Source organism: Diabrotica undecimpunctata, chromosome 2 (assembly GCF_040954645.1).
Source record: "Diabrotica undecimpunctata isolate CICGRU chromosome 2, icDiaUnde3, whole genome shotgun sequence".
Taxonomy (NCBI): Eukaryota; Metazoa; Arthropoda; class Insecta; order Coleoptera; family Chrysomelidae; genus Diabrotica; species Diabrotica undecimpunctata.
The window spans coordinates 119493307-119519698 of record NC_092804.1 but is presented as its reverse complement, the minus strand read 5'-3'; the positions used below and the strand labels follow the sequence as shown (position 1 = coordinate 119519698).

Sequence of the window (26392 nt, the reverse complement as noted above, 5' to 3'; positions counted from 1 at the left end):
TCCTTTTGCTAGTCAAACGTCTTCTATAACCGTTGTCGTACTTCAATGTATTCTGGGATGATGTAACATCTGAACAGATACATCTGACCTCTGTACTTGTATATGTTACATTTCGGGTGTTATTTCTATACAAGAACATCTATCGCAAGATCGGAGCTTATGACAGCTATATTGCTGACTGATCTAATCACTTTTGTCAACGAGTCTCGTCCAATTTTCATGCTCGCTCTAACTCGACAAGATTGAAGCATTTGGCAGCCATACTGCTATAGAGCGTTTCACGTTAAGAAAATAACATTGCGGAGATAGGGCCATGTATTTCTTATGGACAATAGAAGCGCGACGATGCCACGATGAACACAAGCACGAGTCAGGGCTGTATAATTTGTATTTTAGTTTCCACAGACATGAATTAAATTAATGTTTTTTAACGTAATTGGCCAAAAGTGCCCATTCGAAACAAGAGATGAAAAGTAGGGAAAATGATTTTAATTAAATAAATAGTATTTACAAAAGATAATTTTATTTTATCTTATTTTAATTATAGTAACGACAGTTTATTTGTTTTTCGGTAAAAATACCATATACCATGAATCATAGAAATCATTAGAAAATATTGCTTAGATAAATCATGCACTTTGTCGGCTATTAAAGATTTTAAAGCAATAAACGAACCGCTTGGAACGCATATATCTAATTACTAATTGCAACTTAAAATAATACGGTGTGCGTATGTCAGCGATTTTATGTCGTTCTCTGAGACTAAATAATGATAATAAGGCTTTGTGGTTCTTCAGTTGTTATTCTGACTTTACAGTTAAATGTTACACTTTGTCGGCTATTAAAGAATTAAAAGCAAATAAACGGACCGCTTGGAACGCATATATCTAATTACTAATTGCAACTTAAAATAATACGGTGTGCGTATGTCAGCGATTTTATGTCGTTCTCTGAGACTAAATAATAATAATAAGGCTTTGTGGTTCTTCAGTTGTTATTCTGACTTTACAGTTAAATGTTAATTGAAAATGGTAATTCAAAAATTAAGCCAAGGGAATATCTTGGACATCCGTGCAAAACGAATTGTTTTAAATGTATTTAATTATCATCTAAACTTAAGAAGTGGTGAAAGTGTTAGAAGTTTAACCCATAAAGTAAGTGCTATGACAGGAGTAAGTTTTAGTACTATTTTTAAAATCCGCAAAGAAGCTGCGGAGGGAGGACTAATGCCCATAAAAAAAACAAGAAAACGTACCAAAAGTAGAGTGAACAACAGAAAGTTCACTTAGGATGCAGTAGTTCATACGCGACTACGTGCCATCGTGCATGGTTTTTTCTTTAAAAATTTACCGCCGACATTGAACAACGTTTTTGCACTAGTTAAAAAAGACAAAGATTTAGCAAACATGTCACGCACAACAATGTGGAGAATACTCCATGACATGAACTTTGTTTTTTGCAAACGAGGAGTAAAGTCAAGCATGATTGAACGGCCCGATATTCTAAAATGGAGGCATCAGTATTTGCGTGAAATAAAACAATTTCGTTCTCAAGGATACACCGTCGTTTATTTGGACGAAACTTGGGTGAATGTTGGACATAGCGTATTCAAAGAATGGAAGGACCTCTCAGTGACTTCAACCAGGGATGCGTTTGTTAAGGGGTTGTCAACAGGCCTAAAACAGCCGACACAACGAGGCTCCCGATTTGTTATAGTGCATGCAGGTAGCGAATTGGGCTTTGTAGAAGATGCTGCTTTTTGGTTTTTAGCTAAAAAAAACTCAGCGGACTATCATGATGAGATGGATGGTCCTATATTTGAACAATGGTTTAAGGAAAAGCTGCTTCCTAATCTTCCAGAGAAAAGTGTTGTGGTGATGGACAACGCTTCGTACCATTCGAGGAGAGAAGAAGCGATTCCGACACAAGCCTTCAATAAAGATCAAATTAAGACGTGGTTGCTGGAGAAAGATGTCTTTTTTGAAGAAGATTATTTAAAATCAGAGCTCATGGAAGTCGTAAACACATACAAAGAAAAATACATAAAATATTAAATCGACGAGACGTGCAAAGAGAAAAATGTTGCCATTCTGAGACTACCTCCATACCATTGTGAGTTAAATCCAATTGAAATGGTATGGAGTCAAGTCAAAAGACAAATTGCCTCACACAACACAGAGTTTAAGGCCGCCGCTATGGAACAATTAATAAGAAATGCATTTGGTGTAGTTACAGTGGAAAACTGGAAAAACTATTGTAAACTTGCTATTAAGGAAGAGCAAAAATTTTGGGTTATTGATGGGTTGATGGACGATATTGATCCTGTGGTAATAAATGTGACGGTTGACAGTGACAGTAATGAAAGTGATAGCGATGATAGAGAAGATGAGGATGATGTTAATATGTATTGAGTGAATTATGTGATAGTGTGCAAATCGACGGACACAAAGTGCCAAATCCGAAAAGTCTTATAGTGAAGTGACTAGTGATAAGTGTAGTAGTGTCTGGGGACTCAGGAGACTGAAACCTCGGAAGCCCTGAAGAAGACATCAGAGAGGATGTCGAAAGCTCTAGACTGGTGAGTTTAATATTAATTTTTATAATAGGATTAATCTTAGCTCTAGGTTTAATATATATATATATATATATATATATATATATATATATATATATATATATATATATATATATATATATATATATATATATATATATATATATATATATATATATATATATATATATATATATATATATATATATATAAATTTCGGTATCGCGTCGATTGAAATAAATCAGTGCTTTGTTTATTTTCATTGGAGAACCATCTCTAAATGAAGCCAAATGTTCGTTTAAATTTTTTTTAATCTTCGTATCTATGAATATCAACATCATTTTTTGCAGAGTTTGTGTTTTTTGTTTTTTTTTTTTGTTAAGTTAGTTTTAAATAATGAGTAAAGTTTACAGTAGATATATAATAACATCGATAATATACTACATATTAGTTGTAAGTTATGAACTATTAACATCTGTATTTCTTATAAATTCTATGTCATCTGTTTATATTTTAGAGAACTGATGAAGCTTTAGATATATAAAGCGAAACGTCTTCGATAAACTTATGAAGTAGTTGACTTCTTTTTTTATTTGCCAACCTGAATGAACGATTAAACCTCTGAATTCACTAGTTGAATACTTTACTTTAGATATATATATATATATATATATATATATATATATATATATATATATATATATATATATATATATAACGTATAGTGTATAAATGAATGGACACTAAATAGAAAAAAGACTGGAATAACCACATAAGCCGAATGGGGGAGGCACGTGTGGTCAAAATAGCAAGAGATAAATCATTAATCGGTAAAAAAAGTATCGGCCGGCCGCGCAAAAGATGGAGTAACAACCCTGTAATTGGGATACCCTGTATATTTTAAAATAATTTTAAAATGTAGCTTTTATTAACTTACAAACTGATAATTTAATTTTTTTACTCTTTCGCTGTAATCTTTCGCCGTTCCATTAGCGGTGATTCACCCTGTATACAAGGAAAAATTTTTATGTATGTAATTGTTGTTATTACTTACATGAAAATAAAATTAAAGCTGCACTTGTTTTTTTAGTTATATCTTATTTAAAGCGTTAATCAATATGTAATGTTAAACAATAGTAAAATATAACTATTTTTATTAGACCTATAATAAATGCATACCTATATCTGTCTATTAAAGAAACAGGTATTGATAATGCATTATTTTGTATTCAACTATACATATCCTTTTATTAGTGAAATTAATTAACTACAAGTACACAGTGCTGAATACGGCTCTGATTAGAATGAATCATATATCGACAATCTAATAAACCGCATACCTAAGAGTTTTGGCAACACTGATCTCCATAAGCCTAATGTTATTTTCTTAACGTGGAACGCTGTATAGCTGATCTAGACATCTTTGTCAAAGGGTTTTCCTTCCGATCTTCCGATATTTGATCTGACTCGACGATTGTACTAACTTGAGCTAATTTTTCTACCCATAAATTGTCAATCATATTAAACACATACAAGAATGTACCACACTCTACTCGGCATTAAATGCCTTCTAATCAAAACCTTTGTCACCGGCACAATTGTTACAATTTTCACCAAACTGGCATTTTCCTACCATGGAGCTCGTCGAAATATCATCACTTCCCGGCTGTAATTGAAGACTTTCTTCTAAAATACAACACCACGCCGAGATTTCGACGTTGTTCTTCTTCTTGTTTTTTCGCTCCCCACAGAATTCTTATAGGAAAAAGAGCGAACGGTATTGTGTTTGACACAGTCCTTATAGTTAAGTAGGTCGAAACATTCTACTGATTCGACGCTATTCTTTTCTAATTGATAACATTGTACGCATTTTCATGTCTATTTTTTACACTTATACTTTCAGCTGTTCTTGAAACATTTGTTTTTGGAGCGGGAGAATGTTTGGGAAAGTATGTAGTATTTATTTTCATATTTTATATTTAATATTTTTCTTTTACTGTACTATAATGTGATCTATTTTAATGGTATATTCTAACGACTTTGCTGTAAAAGATATTATTTTCTGTTATTTCTTACAATCTCATTGTTAAACAGGCTTAAACACATGTCTGGTTTTAGGTACCGAGAATTTGACTTCTTTTGTTGTTTTGGAAATAATTAGGTAGCCAGCACACAAACCATCGGAAGGTATCATATTTCAGTGACTAGTAAGATAGATCGCCATTCAAAAGCGCCATACAGTAGTGCTGATTTATGGGGGAGCATTTGTCATATAGACTACGTAAGAATGGCGAGAGGGTTTGTTCTGACCATCTCAAGAAACACTTTATCACCAGACAGCGAAGGAAAAGCACCCAGTTTTATCGGTTCTCGTCCTATAGAGCCTCGATACTCCCAGGCGTTGCGACGTGGTACCAACGATATTCCACTGGCTACTATTATTTACCGTCAAAAAATTGCAGTTTTTCTCCATTATTATTCTAATATCATTTAACCAGCGACCTCTTAAGTTTTACACAAAACAACAGTTATCTCTGATAATGTCGAAGAGTTTAAGAAATTTTCAAGTTGAATGGTCGTGTAATTTTTTTCTAACCCGGTCTCACTGTGGTTATTAGACAACAATAGAATATTTACAAGGGACTATTTATTTTTATTACTGTTATATAAATGACTTATAATAATGAATGAGACACTGTATTTGTGAATAAGTCTACTGTTGTTAGAAAATGGACAATCTCATACCATTTGAAGGAGGTTTTTAAAATCTTATAATATGCTTGTTGGTTTGCACTATAAATATTGGGCAGGCATAACTATACTCAGGTTAGTACTCAGGTCATTTCAAAATGTGGGTGCAAAATCTAAGTCGGATAAGGAACTTTTTCAAGAAGACTTGTGTAAAGCTATGATGGCAGCTCACATACCACTAAGAAAACTTCAGCATCCCCAATTTAGAAGTTTTTTACAAAGGCATTGCAACCAAACCATTCCTGATAAATCGACCATCAGAAAGAAAAATGTTCATTCGGTCTATGAGACAGTTCTTCAGGAAATAAAATCTTTAATTAGCGAGAAAAACTTCTACATCGTTGTATATAAAAGTACCGATGCTTGTGACAGATATATAGCACATCTGATAATTGCAGCACTTGAAGAAAATAATTCTACAAACGCATACTTGATAACTTCGAAGAAGTTGTTATGCCTTAACGGAGTTCTTTGGATCTCACAAATTGGTAAAAGACGAAAATACAATATATATGAATCTCTCATAAAAAACCAGCTTAACCTATGGTACAGAGACATGGACACTAACAGAAAGCAATAAAAGAAAACTCGAAGCAACAGAAATGGATGTATTTAGACGATCACTTCGAATATCTAGGGCAGACAGAATTAGAAACGATGAAATGAGGAATCGTATGGGGGTAGATGGATCACTGGCAACAGACATAGAAAGGAAACAACTTATATGGTATGGCCATGTTCAAAGAATGCCAGAAACAAGACTACCAAAAATCGTCATGAAATGGATACCACCAAATCGTAAGAAACGAGGAAGACCAAAAAGAACATGGAAAGAGGGAATAACAAAGGCAATGAGCTCCCGAGACTTGACCGAAGAACAATGGAATGATAGAAATTCGTGGAAATTAGTGGACAACGACGCAAGACGTTTTGAAACCAATATATATATATACAGGGTGGTCCTTAAGTAATTGTACAAACAGAAACCGTAGATTCAGCACTTTCAAATATTACGATTTAAGCCAACTTGCTTTAATAAAATGTTGATATTAAGAAAGATACAGGGTGTTAAAGGGGAAATTTAAAATTTTATTTTCGCTATAGCTTTTACGTTTGTAAATGTTTTGAACAAATATTTACAGTTGAATGCTTTTAAGTAGGATAAATTAAAATTTTATACTTACTTTACTGTAACTAATAGAGGGCGCCACATATGCCACATGAGTAAAAGGTATATTTGTTAGTAACCTGAAAATTCAACCGTTTTTGAGATAAATGCATTTTGTAAGTCAGCTGCACAATAATTCTTAGTTTGATATTTGTGCGGTAAAGCACTGAATACCTGTAGATATGCACAATTTATAGTTTATTCTTATTAAAACAACTCAAAGATGATAATGTAACATCACAAACTGCTTTGTTATGGGTGGTAAATGTCTTATTGGAGAAAACATATTTCATCATCTTCTTTAGGTGCCGTATTCAGACGTTGGCCGCCATCATGTTTACAATTTCCCTTTGCTATCGCTTCTTAAGTTTCTATAATGGCGTTGTATTACTTTTTCTATATTGTAAAATGCTAAAAACCCAAAATATGTGGTTTATGTAAGATGGTACATCACCACATTCTAGAAAGAAGGCAGTTAAAACATACTTAAATACAACTTATCTGAACGTTGGATTGGTCGTGCTAGTCATATTTCTTGACACTGTGGTGAGATATTGATATAATTATTTAATTCATAAAAAATCCGAAAAGAATACTTATTATTCACTACGTAAATTGTTCACCCATTTTCATTAGGACAAATAGAAACTAGAGCACAGGTATTGAATAAAACATATGTGTCCTGTTTCATAATACTTTTGCTACAAATCTAACCTGAAAGACCCAGCATTTTTACAAAAACATCATCGTTGTCCTAACAACTAATATTGTTATAAATATAGTAAACACAGAGGCAATTTAGTTCAGCATAATATTAGTTCGTTAGTAAATCATAATAGTCCATTTGTTCGAGATGTAATTATAGTTACTCGTATGCTGTAACGTAATCATATAAATAAGTACCTAATGCCATCGATAGGTTATTTCGTGTGTATATAAATAACCAATGAACGAAATACATCACAGTTTAATACATTATTTAACATTCGCAACCAACTATGGGAAGAAATAAATACTGCAGCAATTTCTTTAGAACCAATGATGCTATTTAATATGAGACGATCTTTTATGGAATATATTGACAAATGAATTAAAGAAAATGGAGGACATATCGAACACTTACTTTGGCAAAAAGTTATGTTATTTAGTTTAACTATTTCTTAATTTGGTTTGTAAACAAAATGTTTTGATTATGACTCTAATTTAACATAAAACGTAAAATGTTTGATGTAAAATCCTATTATTCTGTTATTTTGTCAAATTCTATTATTAATTATCCTGCTGATATATTTATTTTATTTAATATTTCGTTAACTTTTAACTTTAGTTAAAGGTATTTTATACCAAAATTCATTCAGAAGTATTAATGTTTTTGTCTATTTTTTCTTCGTTGCCTGGAGTAATTGCCTTAGATCAGAATTATGCAGCTGATTTTTAAAATGCGATTATCTCAAAAACTGTTGAGTTTTAAAGTTATTAACAAGTATACCTTTTTTTTGTTAAAATAATGTATCTTTAATATTTTTTATCCCAAATACAGGTAACTTAAAAAGCAAAAAAGTTAAGTGCTAATTTATACCACATACATGGCATAAGTGGCGCCCTCTATCAGTTACATTAAAGTGTGCATCAAATTATAATTTTTCATATTAAAAAGTAGCCAGTTGTAAATTTTTATACATAAATGTTTACAAACATGAAAGTTATAGCGAAAAATAAAATTTTAATTTTGCACCAATATTTTATTAAAGCAATTTGACTTAAATCGTAATATTTTAAAGTGTAGAATCTAATGTTTCTTTTTGTACAATTACTTAAGGTCCACCCTGTATATATATATATATATATATATATATATATATATAAATATATATATATATATATATATATATATATATATATATATATATATATATATATATATATATATATATATATATATATTAATTAACTACCATAAATTAGATTACCACCAAAACCTGTAATTACCAGATGGGGAATGTGGATTAACGCGGCTATATTCTACGCTGAACATTTTGATGCCGTTAAAGACTTAATTTTGGACATGGAGGACAACGCTCATAGTGTAGTTCAAAGTAAGGATTTATTACAAAGTGAAAGTGTAGCTAGAGATTTACTTTTTATTAAAGTTAATTTTGGCTTTATACCAAATATGATCACATCGTTAGAGAGTGGACAATTAAGTTTAAGAGATTCCATTAGTACCATTGAAACTTTTGTGGCTAAGTGTGGCAACGTTCTGGATAAAGTTGGAGATCAAATAAGGAGCAATGACTTTAACAAAGAATGAAGGTTTTAAATTTTTAAAAGTAGTCAAAAATATCTACGAAAATAAGTCTTCTGACGAACGTCCGACGTGACGAACGTACTTATGGCCTTATAGTGTTCTGCCAAAACTACAATATTGTCCAATTACGTCAGTAGACGTTGAAAGAACCTTTTTTTATGTCTAAATACATTTTTACTGATAGAAGACAATTATTTTTACTGAAAAACTTCGAAAAGTATCGTGGAAATGCCTGTTATAGTATTATCAAACGAGAAATTGTATATTATTGTAATACTTTTTTGTACCATTTTAAAATAATAAATAATTGTATCTGACTATGATTTTCTTACTTACTATGTGTATTTTTTCAAATAAAAACCAATTTTTGAACATAGGAGTTTCTGCAACCTATTATGTTCTATTACTTCATTAAATTTTATTACATATTGGATTGCCTATTTTGTTATAAAAGTCAACATTTTTGCATATTTTTATGAAAAAATATGCATATATATATATGCGCATATTTTTTCAAAAAAACGTATATATTCCGCTCTCCAATGATAATAATGAACAATCTTTTTCAAATGATAAAAATACACTAGATGAAAAATGCATCATTTACATATCATCAAGGAGAAATCAACTTTGGCTGGACAATGGCTATTTTTTATAAAATCTTACGCATAAGTTTTGTCAATGCATTTGTCATGACGAATTATCTCAAAAATAATGAAAATACATCCCTAATCAAATTCATGAAGGCCGTAGCGAAAAGGCTGATAGAACTTTTTATAAGGAAACGATTTGAAAAATAGCTAGATATAAGAAACTAGATAAGAAGAATAGTTGCACTTAAAGAACCAGTGAAATTTCCACCCGAAAAAAAATTAGAGATTCGTAAATATTGTTATTTGTGCCCATCTAAGCTTTATAGAAATACATTTTACTTATGCTATGATTGTAAAAAGCCTGTAGTAAGAAAATGTGCACAGAATGTACTTCAAAATAATCGTAAAAAAAATAAATGTTGTGTTTAAAATTTGTGTCGTTCACCTGTTGTCAGAATTTTTTACTGAATAAATTTGTTTTTTCATAAAAATTAATGACTAGTATTTCCTTAAAACCGTATATATATATATATATATATATATATATATATATATATATATATATATATATATTTCGCCTTTTTCCATTCCTTCTACATGTCCTATCCAACGCAGCCGTCCTATTTTAATGAATGTTATAATATCCGGATCCTGGTATATTTTGTATAGTTCAGTCTTCGCCATATTCCGTATATATAAATATATATATATATATATATATATATATATATATATATATATATATATATATATATATATATATAAATATATATATATATATTTATATATATATATATATATATATATATATATATATATATATATATTTGTAGGAAATATCAGGTATAGTGGTCTATAATAAAAATCTTTGTTTTTCTCTAAGACTCAATATTTCATTATTTATTTTATAGCTTCATCAGGAGTAAACTGTAAAACAATTAGAATATTACAAACAAATGATGTATAAATAGATAAGCGTGGTGACACTTTAAATATTATAAGCTTGCTGTCTCCATTGGCTGCGATCCAGTGCGATATAAACGGCTTCATGTAGGGCTTTCTTACCAAAGTCTTCATTTGGTCTTCTCATCGTGTTGAAGATCTTCCTCCTAGTCTTCGGCCTTTTACCTTTCCTTCTAGTATTAATAGTTTTATGGCACCTTTTGTTCTAGCTAAGTAGCCGAATTAAATTAGGTAGTTTACATTTTTAACAGCCTGTTTTTTATATAAAGCTCTTCCAGAATTGACAGGTTGGTTTTATGTTCTGTCCAGTACACACGTTGAATTTTTCACTAGACCAACATTTCGAAGGCTTGGATCTTAATCCTATTGATTGTTTTGAGAGTCCATGTTTTAGCTGCGTATGTAGCAATCGAAAAAATAAGGGGCATTGACCAACCTTAGGTTCGTATTTCTTAGTATTGTTCGGTCTTTCTATATTTTAATCAATTTAGCTGTTGTTAACTGTCTAACTCTGAGACAGTATCAAGTAACTGCCAAAAGACAAATCATTAGGATCTTAAAAGAATGCAGCTGGACATTCAAAAAATAACATTAATATTTTCTACAGTTATTTTTTGTCAAATTTTTGTAAAATGCTGTATTATTTCAATAATTTAATGCGTGACATTCGTGAGATGATGATTAAAAACTATTGCCGCAATAAAAAAATCCCTGAGGTTGCGAATGCACTTAATATTCCTAAAACTAAAGTGTAGAATATAATTAGGCATTATGGGGAAACAGAAAGTATCTTGGATAAAAAGGATAAAATCCCGGGTCATCCAAATCTAGTTTCTGAAATAAATATGAGAATATTGGTAAACTAGTATATAGGAGATAACTATCCTTACAATATTTTGTTATTTGTAATTCTCCAAAAGTGAATTACTTGTTATGAAAGCTACTCAACAGATTAAAATATAATTTTTTTTCGTCCTAGCCTTAAATAGAATAAAGCCAGAAAAAATTGAGTGGAGTAACTATAAATGACAATAGATTGGATCCCGCGTCGCATGGTGATGGACAAAATCACTAGTAAAGTATAAACTACTTGAATTATGCATGTATTTTAATTTGTCCCAACATATAATTGTTATGGCGTGTATGAAAGTATGGTGAGAATATCCTGGATAGTTTGCGATACCAAGGACCAAACTCACATTAGAATAGAGTTGTTAACATAAGTCAAGAAGAGATGCACCGTATAACAATGAATCTCGAAACCAGAAATATGAGCTTCCAAAACTAATCGTATCAGAAGTAATAGAAGCCTGCAGAGGACCTCGTCATAGGCGGTACTCCTAGCTAAAAAATATCCATCATTAAATAGTATTCAATTCATATATATTTATGTTAACGACACAAAATTCCACACAGTTTAACGGACTTGTTGCAAACCTCTACTGATCTAAACGGCATTTGGAGAAAAAGGAGTATTATTATTGATTTGCTTTGTTTTAAAGTATATCTCGCCAAAATTAGATGAAGAACCAGTCAATGCAAATACCCAGCATGGTTTATATCCTGAATTCTCTATAGCTTAAATATAATATACAAGGACAAAATCGTTGGTCGTATTAATATCAGATACTTAAATACCATGTTACTACATATAAACTATTTCTATTACGGCCAGTATTTTTTTTACAATTTATGGGATTTAGCATTAAATGTCTGACCCGTCTACCGTAACCATAAGCATTAAATGTAAACTATTTTTCCTTTTTAACAGTTTTTTAATGTCTAATAAAGAAAAATTTAAAATTTATGTTATACTATATTTTTTATTAATAAAATTATTTTACCTTATATGTATATTCTGTAAACTTATCATTGCCTTGAACAATACTCTTCAAGGTATTAGCATAACATCCGAAAATTGATATAAGCACTAAAAAGACTACAGCCAAACGCATCTTTCCAATTTGGTAGTTACAGTATATCTACAAAATGGGTTGTTAGCACTGGCGTTAAAATTTAAATCAAACAAGCGGTTCCTTCTCAACCTGGCTATAAACTTTTTTATATCAATTTTTGTTATCAGGAAAATAGGTAATTTCTTTATTATTGATATTAAAAATGGTTTTTAAATACAAACATTAAATAATATTAAAAACAACGTTGCCATGTATTTGTTAATAGGTATTAATACACACAAAATTTAAAAAAACACAATTTTTTTTTACATAACGGACTTTGGGATAGTACCTATTTCAAACAATAACTTTCCTATTAGTCCAGCCGGGATAACATTATAACATTTGATCTTGCATGGCGAGCTGCCTCAAATTTTATTACTCTAACCTTAAAGGGGATTTAGAGTAGTGTAAATTTAAAATCGCTTCTGAATTCCAATATTGCTTTAGCCGCCATCTTGATTTTAAAGCAGAACCGGTTTTGCTCAATATCTCAGGCATTTTGAACTTTTAAATAGCTTTACGGACTAAAATTGTTACAAATGTGATTTTCTACAATACAAAGAACTCGGGGAAGAATAATTATTTAATTATCTTAATAACTTTACGACATAAATGTCTTTTTCTTCTTTTGGCATTATAACACTGGATGGGTCCTTGCCTGTCTGCCTATGTCCTTCCATTCATATCTCTCTGGGGCCCTTCTTCTTCATTGTCTTATATTTATGGTTTTCAGGTCGTCTTCCACGTTATCCAACCATCTCGTCCTGGGCCTATCTTCCTACCGGCTTCCACTGTAACATCTTCTTTGTCGTTTTGATGACTTCTTATCGCTGAACATGTTCCAACCATGACAATCTTTGGCTTTTCACAAATCTTACAGTGTCATACCCTTCATTCAGTTCATTAACCTCGTGGTTTCTCCTGATTTTCCATGTGCGGTCTTCCTTTTGCACCGGGCCATATACTTTTCTCAGTATCTTTCTCTCGAATGTCCTGAGTTGGGCTTCCTCTTTTTTCGTCACTATCCAGCTTTTACAACCATAGGTTACTACGGATCTAATCAAAGTTATGTAGATAGTCATTTTGGTTCTTTTGTCCAATAATTTCGATGTCATCAATCTTTCATTAGCATAGTATGTAGGATTTCTACTGGAAATATGTACATTAATTAATCCTTATTTGTGGAGTATAAAGTTACAAAATAAGTAAAAAACTTTGTTTTTTTATAAATATTCATAACTTTAAAAACAAATTCTTTAACCTTCGTATAAGATGGAATGTTGGCGCTTGTATTACTTAAAATATAGTCAGAATTGCACATCAATAGGTCAAAAGTTATTTAATTGGTTTATTTCAAACAAAATTTTTTTGCAAGAATATAAGTCAGAAAATTATATAGTAATATCATATTTACGGACAGAATCTGAGAGAAGAAAATTTACTGTAATAAAATCACTTCAAAAAGATAAAGAAAAATAATATTAAATAATGCAGAAAAATTTTGCAAGAAATGTCGATTTTTGGCTTATAAACGATTAGAATAACTTTTTAAATTAATTAAACAAGAAAATTATATTTTCCTTTTTATAAAAGCCCACTTAGTTTTACAAATTTAAAAGAAAAAAAAGTTTCCCTAGGACAATTTGAGACGAAGTAAGTCCCTTTTTTTTAAATTGATAGCAGATTTGTTTATAATAATTTACAGATCTCATTACCGTCATTTAAAAAAACATACATAAAGGTTTAATAGGCAAAATTTAAAACAAAATTCCTCTTAACAGAATCGTTCACAAAGCTTTAAAATGCGGTCCTCAAAATCGGTCAGCTTTAAAACTCGCGGGAGCAGTGGGAGGGAAAGGAGCTGTTAATCGTATCTATGGTTCTTGTTTATGGATTTCGACGTTTTTTCTATTTTTTTTTGCAATAATTACAAATTTGTAATTGTTATATAATTAAATTGTTAATTAAATCATCTAATTTGTTTAATTAACAATTTTTAAATAAATTATAAAAAAAACTTTTGTGACTATGTCAAAGCCTTTGATTGTGTAAATCACATTTTGATAAAAAAAACTAAATTTTTGCGGAATTTAAGGTATTTCTTTAAAGTGATTCCAAACTTACTTGTTGAATGCAAAACAACTGATAGGATCAAATGATACTGACTCTAGTCCCAAAAGCATTGTATGTGGAGTACCACAATGTTCAGGATTGGTCATCCACTTTTCCTTATCTATAAATGAGATTACTAATTTAAAAATCGAGGGAAACATTTTTCTTTTTGCTGATGATACCAGTATCATCTGAAGTAACTCTAATATTGCAACTCTTACTTCTATAACTACACAACTACTATACTACAACAACTATAACTTCTGATTTACTTATAATAAAAACCTGGTCCGACTTTAACTTACTATCGTTTAACGTGGAAAAGACAGTAGCATTATCCAATAAAAGAGATCTTCAACCACCTTTGCTTTTTAACAACAGCCAAATCAGTATTAATGATGCAGTAAAATTTCCTGGTATTTTTATAGACAGCAAACTTAAATAGCCCCTATATATCGATTTGTTAAGTAAAAACTAGCCTCAGCCTGCTATGGAATAAGATCTGTTTCTAAGAGAATCAGTTTAGCATCTTCCTTTTTGGGGTTCTAGTACAGCTGCCAATCTAATGTTATTTTTTACAAAAATATTAATTTTATAATTTACAAAAAAAGAACTACGGTGTCTGTTTGGCCTCAGGGGATTTTAACGCTTTTCTCTTATATATTTTAGAAGCTGTTTGCTTAATTCGTAAACACCTACATGTTTTTTCAGGAAGACCTAATCATGACTACTCCATCAGAAATTTAACTTTGATGTTTATTTATCGATACCGTCTACTGAGTTAGTAAATAAATCGATATTATATTCTCCAAAAAATATATTCAACCATCTACCTTTACAACTTAACTCTGCATCACCTTTTCTCAAGTTCCGTACAATGACAAAAGCCTATCTATCTAAAAGAAGATATTATTTAGTAGAAAAGTTTATTAATGAATATCTAAGAAATTACAGTACCTTTATGTACAAGTATCTAAAGTATTTTTATCTATATTTGAGTATCATATGCAGCAACTTCAACTTATAGTTCGTAAGATTGTAATAATCAAATTGCAATTTAATTAAATTTTTCTGTATTATTTATTTTATAATAATAATAGTCTCCCGTTTTATACCGCCTCACGGCTTTGGGAGTATAGCAGGGTAGTCTGCTATATCTAGGGCCTACGGTATACAAGGAAGGTAACATGGCCAGTGCTACGCTTCAACCGCCTATTATTACCCCTGGTTTTACCCAAGGTAATCATTTTATTCAGCCTGAGTAGACCTGGGGCCTATAGACATTTTAAAAAATGTCTAGTTTTTCTTGCCGGCGGTAGGATTCCAACTCCGGACCACCGGCGTGCGAGGCAAGCATCCTATCGCTTGCGCTACGCAGGGCCCATTATTTATTTTATTATCTTTTATTTTGTGATATTGAGGATTTATGTAATTTTATCCAATTGTAATTATTATTGTTATTTTCTGACTTTTGTAAACTTTGTCGTATGGTCGCCCATTTCCTTATTGTGGTTATTAAAAAAAGTAGATAGGAGGCATCCATTTATTCTTATAAATATGTGGTCAAAATATTTTAAGCATCTTTAAAAAATCGCAGAGCTGTACCACTACAGTAAAGTTCCATATTCAAAACTTTGTCAGCTAAGATTCACCCAGGTTGAACCACTACTGGTGGAATATAAAATAAATGCACACAATTCCGAGTTTGTAAAAGCGTTGATTGAAATATTTAATATTTCATATATATATATATATATATATATATATATATATATATATATATATATATATATATATATATATATATATATATATATATATATATATATATATATATAATAATGGTTTCAGTTGTTTTCCGGGTTTGACTCCGCGTTAAATATTTTTGGTTTTTAGAAAAACCATTGTTTTGGCGACGTTTCGGCAAGGTCACACTTTGTCATTGTCAAGTCAGATTAGTTCTTAGTTCTGCTTCGTCTTGATGTTCCAGGCGAACTGATCAGTCGCCTGGAACATCAAGACGAAGCAGAACTAACCTGACTTGACAATGGCAAGTGTGACCTTGCCGAAACGTCGCCAAAACAATGATTTTTCTAAAAACCAAAAATATTTATCGCGGAGTCAAACCCGGAAAACAACTGAAACCACATATAGCTCCCGCGGAAATTTCAAATTCAATATATATATATATATATATATATATATATATATATATATATATATATATATATATATATATATATATATATATATATATATATATATATATATATATATATATATATATATATATATAATAACAAAGAGGGATCGTAAAAGAATTGAATGGATACGGAGGCAAACCCAGGTGACTGATGTAATCCAAAGAATAAAATCCCTGAAATGGCAATGGGCAGGACATATGGCAAGAAGAACAGATAACAGATGGACCACTAGAACAACTATGTGGTACCCCAGGAACGCTAAGAGACCAAAGGGGCGCCCAAATCTCAGATGGGATTATGATATTAGAAAATTAACAGGAACAACGTGGTCTCGAATAGCACAAGATAGAAAAATATGGGCGCAAATGAGCGCAAATTATTAGAACAACGTATAACTAAGACATCGTCGAATAATAATAAGAACATAAAATAACATTGAAATAAGGGAGGCTGCACCGTAATTGGAAACGGTTGATAAAGCTGCACATGATGATGATGATGATATATATATATATATATATATATATATATATATATATATATATATATATATATATATATATATATATATATATAATTTTTCTATATATTCCCTATATTATTTCAATCACCGGTAAAAGACAAAATTATGAAGAAAAGAGAACGAAATTTTAAGAGGTACCTACAATACGTCCTTGTAATAAAAATCAAAATAACTCCTTCACAGATAAGAAAATTAAAAGTATTCATTTTTCTTTTTCCTATATTGCTCTTGAAGACCGAAAATATATGACAGCATTGATTTCAGAGTTTAACAAGGAAAAGTGAATCAAAGTGTGTTATCGTTTCTTCTTAAAGTTATAAGATTAAGGTTTAATTTTCTTTTTTGTTAAATTTTTGAAAGTATTTGTAAATGTTGAGAACCAGAAGGTTGCATGTGCATCTTATTAATAATTTTAAGTTCTTATAGACAAGTAGATTGACGTTTGTTTGGTTTTTTTATTAATAAAGTTTTAAGCCAACTAGTGTTGTTAAAATATCTTTTTATGATTAAATTTTTTAACTACTTTATTCATACAGAACCAGATGGATCTATGTAAAGTGCTACAAGGTTCTAAGTAGATTTTTGTCTAAAGTGTCAATAAATATAGATCAAAAGATGTTAGCCCAGATGTTAAAAGAGTGGATGGTAAAATCAGAAAAAATTTTGAAAACGTGAGAACACAAAGTGAGAAACTGGAAAATCAAAACAAATAATAAGATAGAACCGAAAGTGATCCTGAAATAGACTAAGACGTACTTTATTACACAATTACTTCTACTTGAAGGAAAATAAAAATTTATAAATGAGATTTATTTAATATCATATCATTTTTGATTAAGTCTGATTAATGTTTATTTTTTATGGCACTTTTCATTTTTAATAATAACAATGGCACATTATAAGTTTAATCATAATTTAGTGTAAAAGTGGGTGTGTTTTATATGGAAGATTTATTCCATATATTATAATTTATTATAATTTATTAATCCGTTATTAAATAAAATATCTGTTTCAAAATAAAAATTTATTATCTTTATTGGTAGTTGACCTTGGTGAAACCAATTATCCAGGCTTTTTTATTGAATCAAACTTATTAACTCCAATAATTAAAAATAATGTATTGTGTTTTCATAAAGAACAAATTTGCTTTAATCTCAATTCGCTCCATTTTTAATAATTATTAAATTATTATATATATTATTATAATATTTTAAAGATCAGATTAAAAATCATTTGGAATAAAAAATACAATTAAATATAATCAAACCAATCAATTAATTAAAAAAAAAATCGGTTGCCTGTAAAGTCGGTTTTACGGGCGAAGATTTTACGTGACAACGTCTTTTTTATATATTATTTTATATATTATATATTATTATATTATTATTTTATATATTATTTATATTTTATATTTTATATTTTTATATATTATTTTATATATTATTTATTTTATATTATATTATTGATCTTATTATTTTCTACAAAATTTATTTGAAAATTTTTTCGATATATCAATTAGTTGCGGAGATATCGATCATTGAAGTTATTGTTTGCTACCAGTATTTTATATATTTATTTTTTTCAGTTATAAAAAATTACTATTTCCAATTGTGTCTACCAAGTATGGTCACATGTATTTGCCTACATATTAAATAATAATAAGTACAGATAATGTTATGTGACGTTCACTTCTGATTATATATATTTTAATATTTTTAATTTTAAAGAATCAATTTGAAAATCAAAACACTTATTCAGATAGAAGGTTCAAATTTTTGCTAAATAAATTTGAAATTAATTAAAATTTGTAAATGTAAATGGTAAAGTTGAAAATTAAAACATTTACTAAAATTGGAACTTGAAATTCTTGCTAAACACAGTTAAATTCTAACTCCGCGCGTGGTGATTGGTCGGTTTAGTTCGTTTGTTTGGTCGCCCTGTTTTGACAGGTTAGAAGTTATAATTTGTTATTTTAAATGTTTGACTAGCAATACGCGCTATTTCTTCTCAATCGACTGAATTACGATTGATTGCAGAGTGATTTAAAGTCAATAGTATGACATAACCTATAAACTCAGTTTCTCAACTTTTGTGTCAATCTAACAATTAATCAATCAATCATAGTTTACGATAATGAAATATTAGTGTACAATTATTTACCTTTATTGTTGTAGTTGTTGTAAATGACGAATCTAAGCACTCCACATTTTCACTACAGACACAGCTGACGATACTTTCAACGATTTTCAACTTTAGCGATTCAACGCGCCTAATTCTCTAGTGCCGCGCGCAGCGGACCGATCATGTTTGAGTGGGAGAGAGACGCAAGGCATTCGCCGGTCCGGCGGGCCTCTCTCTCGTTCGGCGACTCACTGTAACAGACGTGAGCGGGCGTTACACTTTTTCTTAAATGACTCCGAGCCACAACCTAATTTAAGACGTTGTCACGTCAATAAAATAATAGAAGCTAAATAAAGCTAAATAAAAAATGCTCATGTTACATGAGCAATGTCAAGAACTGGAAGGAACTAAGAAGAAATATAACTTTTTTACATGCATAAAAGAACTAAAAAACTAACAAGAATGAGAAAAACACTTCAAACTCGACAACTAAGAAATGAAAGTGGTGCAGTTATAACAGATTTAAAACAAAAAATGCAAAGATGGACACAATATATAGCACAGTTTTTTAGACAAAGGAAGAACAGAAGCACCATAACAATTTAAAGATGATATCGGACCTGACATTATACGAAAAGAAATCGAATATAGAATGAAGCAAGTGCTGAAGTTCCCGTCGAATTAGTCAAAATTGTGGATATATCTTTTATTGACCTTTATTTTTTTTCGTCTTTTATGAGGGGGGTGGTCCAAATGTTCGAAACATACCTCGCTCCTAGAAGGGAGGACACTTCTCTCTCGTGAAGCCTTAATTACCTCTTTCCATTTAAGTGTGTTGAGAGCACTCCGGACTTAGTAGATTGCCCACCTCTGATTAACCTCCACCCCGTGCAACTCTCGGAAGGCTTCCATCAGCGCATCCACCGTGCTCCTGTTCTTTCTGAAATCATAGTGCATGGGTGACGGTCCGCCAAACTCTTCAATCACTGTGTATATTTGCCCTCTTAAAAGCCTCTCGTATAATTTACCTATGCATGAAAAAGAGCAAAGAGCAAAGGTCAATTCGATACTTGTCTTTCCCCTTTGGGACTAGCACGAGCCTCGAGATCTTTTAATTTGCCGTAAATCGCTGAGTTTTAAGCAGTGCGTTCATGTGTTCCAAAAGCCACGTCGGTTCCATACTGCCAATGCGTTTCCCTGCTTCTGGTGGTATTCAATCGAGTCTCGGAGCCTTTCGTATCCTTAGGCACTTAACGTTTCATTAGGTTCGTTTACGATAAAAGATACAGCTTGCTCAGCTTCGGCGTCACACTGCACTCCATGCCAATGGCGGGATTGAAACAGCTCTCGGGTAACATCAAACTTCCTGTTCGGTGGCATCGTATACAAAGATGCTTGTTCCAGTTCAGCTTGAACTGGTTCATTACGACTTGATCCCCTGACCGCAAACGTCTTCATCTAACTTGTCACACAGTTTTCTTTAGTGCCTCTTCTTCTCGGTTCGGATCTTCCTGTTGAGTTGCCTCTTTCGCGCGTTGTATACTATATCCATTCTGATAGCTTCGGTTACTTCTCCTCTACCTATTGGCCTGTAGATGCATTATCATTAGAAGACAGGCTGTCTTTTAATTACAATGCATTCCTTCCTCTTATTGGCGATCTCTTCGCACCACTAATAATGTATCTTTCTTTTTTCATCTGCCCCGTTTATGCAATTTCTCATAGTCTCTCTTATCATTGGTTCAAGTCCTTCTGCCAATGGCCATTGGCATCTTCTTTTCTCTATTATCCATCTAGGATACTCATCAAACGCTAGCTAGTCCATTCTATCTCCACATCTGCTTAATGTTTGGTTCACTGATGACTCCACGTTGGTAGACCATCGAAAAGGGTGTGTTCTCTAGCAGCGTCATCCGGCAGCACGGTCCAGTCTCCAATTTCTCTCGCCGCATTTTGTGTGGCACATGTAACAACGATATATGAACGAGAATTTCTCCTAACGAACGTTGGTTCCTGACCATTATTTAAGACAACTCAGTTCAGAGTTCGTATCCATTAAATAAGCATTTGTCCACGAGCGTCCGTTCTGGGAGAATCTCACTCCGCTGCTTCGGCGTTGAAGTTCTCCAGCACTACACACTCTCTTCGGCTCTTCCTAATAATCTTACCTCATTCATAATCTCATCCAGTCCACTTTCATAATTCTCCGCTATATAATTCGGTGAAATATAGCAGCATACCACATTTACACCCTTCACACGTACCGTCACAAATCCCTCATGTGTATCAATTACATATACCCTAAGTCTTCTATTAAGTATTTGCACTCCTACCATGCCCGGCGTATCCACGAACCATTCCCTACTGCGGACTAACTTGGGGTTTGGCTCCGCCTCTATCAGGATGTCAATTTCTTTTTTGGTTGCGGAGACCACAGCGAGGTCATCAGCTAGCCTAGCCGTTCCTACATTTGTTTGCAGCACTCTTAACACACGTTATCTTTTACGCTTATTCACCATTTTGTCTCTCAGTGAGTAACCTCATACTCCTCTTCCACCTTCACCTCTCGCTCTTCTGACAATTACCCTGAATTTGGGACACCAAGTTGACGTAGATATTCTTCCTGACCTTACTCGTTACAATTGAAGCACTTTACTGCGTCACTTTGACACTGGGATTGCACATGGCCCTCCATTCCGCACTTCCGACACCAATCTTTCGCTTCTCCCTCACAGTCTCTTGCTGTGTGCTTGACATCTATAACATCGTGTCAACTTCACCATCTCCTTTACTGTGACGTGTACCATCCTGATCTTTATTTTTTCTGCCACTAAAAGTCTTCTGGCTATGTCCTCATCTACCTCCACCTAACAAATTCTACTTTTCCCCCTGTTTGTCCTTATTTTTCCAACTACTTCACATGCTTCCTCCATACAAGCAAATTTCTCCACCGATTCGACGATGTCTTTTTCTGTGATTAGGTCATCCATGTCCGCCAATATCAAACCTCTCTTCACTCTTCCACCTTTTGCCTCTACTCTTGTTGCACATCCTTATCTTAATGCTACCAAATTCTTGACTTGCTTCGCCATTTTCCTACCTCCATCTAATTCCAGGACCACAATTTTTTGTCTGGTTTGTCAAACCTTATTTATGACGACATCTTCTCTTTCTCCTAGTTTTTTCCTTAACTCTTTTACAAGTTCAGCATAGGGTTTGTCCTTCAGTTTTGTGATGAATACCATCCTTTTCTTTTCTGTCGCTACTAATGCCTTTCCTTAAACGTTTTGCCGTATATCTTTGCCGTTACCTTCTTTCTTCTTGCTGCCCACTCTAGCACTTTTCTTTCTTGATTTTTCCACACCTAGTACTGCTGGTGCTGCTATCCCTATCTTTTCTATATCCATTGTTTCCTTACGCTTGACCTTCATCTGGATCTATTTAATACCATATCGTCGGCGATCTGAAAATACCTGCTATATGTGAAAAGTTAGTTTTTACAGGAAGTAAAAAAAACGTTGCCAATTTTAAAATCGTTTTCACCTGACCTTATAATTAACACAGTTTAAGGATTTTATTATTATACAGATATTCTACATATGTTTAGTTTAATTTTTTTAAAATATTAAAAATAATGTCAGATAGCAGGTTTTGTCACAGATTTTGTTAGAGGTAGGAGATACTGCATGGTGCTTATATTTTTTATTATTAACTGTTAAATGGTGTTTACAAATGTTTATTGAATGATTTGTCAAAGTTAACTATCTAGTTACAAAAATAAAATTTAAATAGCGTTTATGTACTATTTCTATCTTGAACTGTTTTTTTTTAGAAGCTCGATGTGGGGTTTGTATTTCTTCCTTTTGACTTTTTGGAGAATTTTCCTTTGTATATGGGAGACGATCGTAAAACATATGACATTCTTTTGATATGACACTCTTCAAATCTTGGTAAGCGACGCCATTTTTTTTTTGAGTGATTGCCAAACGATTGTTGTATAGCTTTGGGTAATCTATATTGGTTTCAATGTTTTTGGGTCTAACAGAAAGATGCTGAAATTCTTCGTTAAAATTAAGTTTAAATTGAATTATTCTACTAGGTTTGATAGTGGAGTACTGCTCCAGTTCTGATCTGGCATAATCTTTAAAAAAGTTGAATAACTTCATGTGGATTAGGGTATATTCTAGCCTCTTTCGACGGTTTAACATAATCACGTAACTCAATAGCCCTATTTTTTAGGTTTATTTCAATACAGCTATGTACAGAGTCACATTTCATTTGTGTGTGACCTTTGGTAAGATATTTTTGCGTAACTGAGACTCTATACTTAACGGCAAAATTAAGAAGTGCGTTTGCAATAACATTGTTTCGGTTTTGAAATGTGCAACCGTCGTCGGAGTAAATTACGATAGGTAGATTTTTTCTCAAGCAGTGCCTCTCTAAATAATCCATTAAACAAGAAAAAAAGGGAAAGCCTGCAAACCGCATTTTACTTCTGTAAACCAGTAACAAGTAGCTTAATGGGTCATAGTATTATATATGGTAAAGTTGTGGCATCCCAACTTTGTTTTGAATTATATTTTAGTGGCATTTAGTGAAGAAGCTACTTTTTCAGCTTGCAAGTCCATACAGAGCATAATACATTCTTTCTTATGAGCTTTATCCTTATATTTATACGTAAACGGTGTGGGAACGTAAAATTCTTCGAATGATATATGGCCCTTGCAGAGACAACGTGACAAACGAATGGAGGGGCAGATACAATAACGAGTTGGAGTCTCTATTCGGAAAAGAAAATCAAGTCAGATATATAAAGGCCAATAGACTCAGATGGGGAGGGCATGTGATATGCAGTAACGACAAACGCCGTATAAATAATGTGTTCTGGGAAAGACCAGAGGGAAGAAGGTCTCTAGGGCGGCCTAGAAAAAGGTGGAAAGATGCAGTCAAACAAGATCTAGAGAAAATGGGAGTGCGACAATGGGAATAACTGGCAAGGGACCGACAAACACCGAAGGCAATAGTAAACGCGGCAAAGACTCAGGAAGAGTTGTAGCGCCATTGATGATCATGATGATTAATCGTTATATTCACGTTGTTCATTTTGAGCACTGTTTTCTGTTCAACATGTTTATTCCATACCGCTACGTCGATATTATTGTTTTCGTGTTCAATGCATAAGTCGCAACGATCTTTTTTGGGGAAAAATAACGCAAGATTTATATCCGTAAATACTTGTTTAAATTTTTTGATAACCACGAATTATACATGTTTTTCTTTGCAAACCGTAACATGAAGATTATGCAACTCTTTTATTGTTGTAAATTCTTGTTCCAAATATAGTTTGTTTGCATCTTTTCTAACATAGTGTGAAGGTTGTTTTCGTAGATTCTCGAAAAATATTTTTAAGTTTCTGTTACTCTCTTCAAAAGTATTTACTCTGTAGTGTTTGTGTTTTCTGTTTGTATTCCTTTGAGATTGTAATTCAGTAGTTCCGACTACACTATTTTTCAACTAATACTCTACTGTGAAAGTCCTAAACCAGTGGTCCTTAAAAACATATTTCTACAAACTTGCACTAAACTATTAACAATATGTAGCCTATATATTATTGTGTTTCCGCATTTGCTTTCTTCTGCCTTTGTCATCTTGTCCTGACAAACACTTTCCCTTGGTCCCACGTCATATTCTTCCAAAACCCGGTAAATATTTTGTTTCTAATGTCTTCACTAAAAGTATTACAAAATCTCTTCGTGGATTTTAAGAACATTTTTGATGCACACCTTTCTCCTTTAACTCGAGCTGGACAGGGATCGTTTGTGGTTTTTACTCTTTTCCACTCATCTGGGTCGCCTTTATATTTTCTTTTTTGACCTTTAGTCATATCGCCCCACTCGGGTTTTTTTAAATTAGAAACTGATGTTTCAACTAGATTTCTACTCTCTAAACTAGTACCAGGATCTGCGATTTTTTTTTTGTTTTTAAAACAGAATTATCCTGTTGAATTATCAAATCACCGTCCTTATTGGAACTACATAGTTTATCACTTCGTTAATATTATATTAGAATAGAATATTTTCTATTCTATCTATATTAGAATAGAATATAGATAATAGAATATTTTCTGTCTACATTGGTAAGTTGTGTTAAGTTTTGAGTATTCCCATTTTCAACTATTTCATTATTACGGTGCCAAGAAATAATTTTTTTATTGACTTGTACCGTGGTTTGACTGCAGATAGGTTTTGATAACACGTTGCAGTTAGTCGGGGTAATATTTTGTGGTTCCTCACAACACTCTAATAATTAGCCTTTGATATCAGCGTTGTATATTTTTTGTGCTCTTGACATCCTGGTAGGTATTATCCTAAAATAAATAACACTGTAATTCCTACTCTAATTATGTATCTAAACTGTTTAAAAAAATTAATTTCCTAAGCCTAACTTAATATAATAAAGGCAGAAGCTGCTAAATGCAATTAAAATAGTAAAATTTTATTTGCAATATCTGCTATCTACATCGCACTAGATAAAACATTTTAGTTAAAATTATATTTATAGTTAATCAAACCTACTTACCACACAGTGTTTTTAAATGTATACTAAGTTAGTATGTATAATTTCCAGTAGTTAACTAATAGAATACGCGAGGATTTTCTAACGAATATAATGTTAACCTAAGTATGTGTCTGTGTAAATTGAAGACAATAGACAAACTGACAGATAGCAGGTATTGCCGCCACTCAATTGATAGTTTGTTAGGAGTAGGTATTGCTAGACCGTAATAAGTCACCTGGCTTGTATTTAAAAGACAGCAGATTTTGTTACAATAAAAGATTCATACAATGTGTACGAAGCTCTAGATATAACAAACGTAGTTTTAAAAAAAAATGTCAGTTAGCAGGAATTGTCAGATCGCCGACGATAAGTGGAAAGAATCAACATTCAACATTTATACCGCTTCCCAAAAAAGTCTTATTGAGTCATGTCTTGAAACTGTTCTTATAAGTAATTCACAATAGAATACTTAAAAAATTAGATGAAGATATAAGTAATATACAAATGGAATTTAGGAAAGGTCTGGAAACACGGGATGCATTGTTAGCAGTGAGTGTTCTTTCGCAGAGATGGTTTAAT

At 32.0% G+C, this 26392-nt stretch overlaps 1 protein-coding gene across 3 annotated transcripts in view; it reads right to left on the bottom strand.

Annotated features, from left to right (window-relative positions):
* The window catches only part of LOC140434824 (antichymotrypsin-2-like), a 62361-nt gene extending 49984 nt beyond the window's left edge, over positions 1-12377 (bottom strand). For 2 of the 3 annotated variants that reach the window (XM_072523385.1, XM_072523386.1), the window contains exon 1: positions 12182-12377. In XM_072523385.1, coding sequence (XP_072379486.1) covers positions 12182-12292 — 111 coding nt within the window. In that variant the 5' untranslated portion in view covers positions 12293-12377. The remainder of the gene's footprint in view (positions 1-12181) is intronic. The other variant, XM_072523387.1, reaches the window with a different exon arrangement.
* Positions 12378-26392: the final 14015 nt, after the last annotated feature.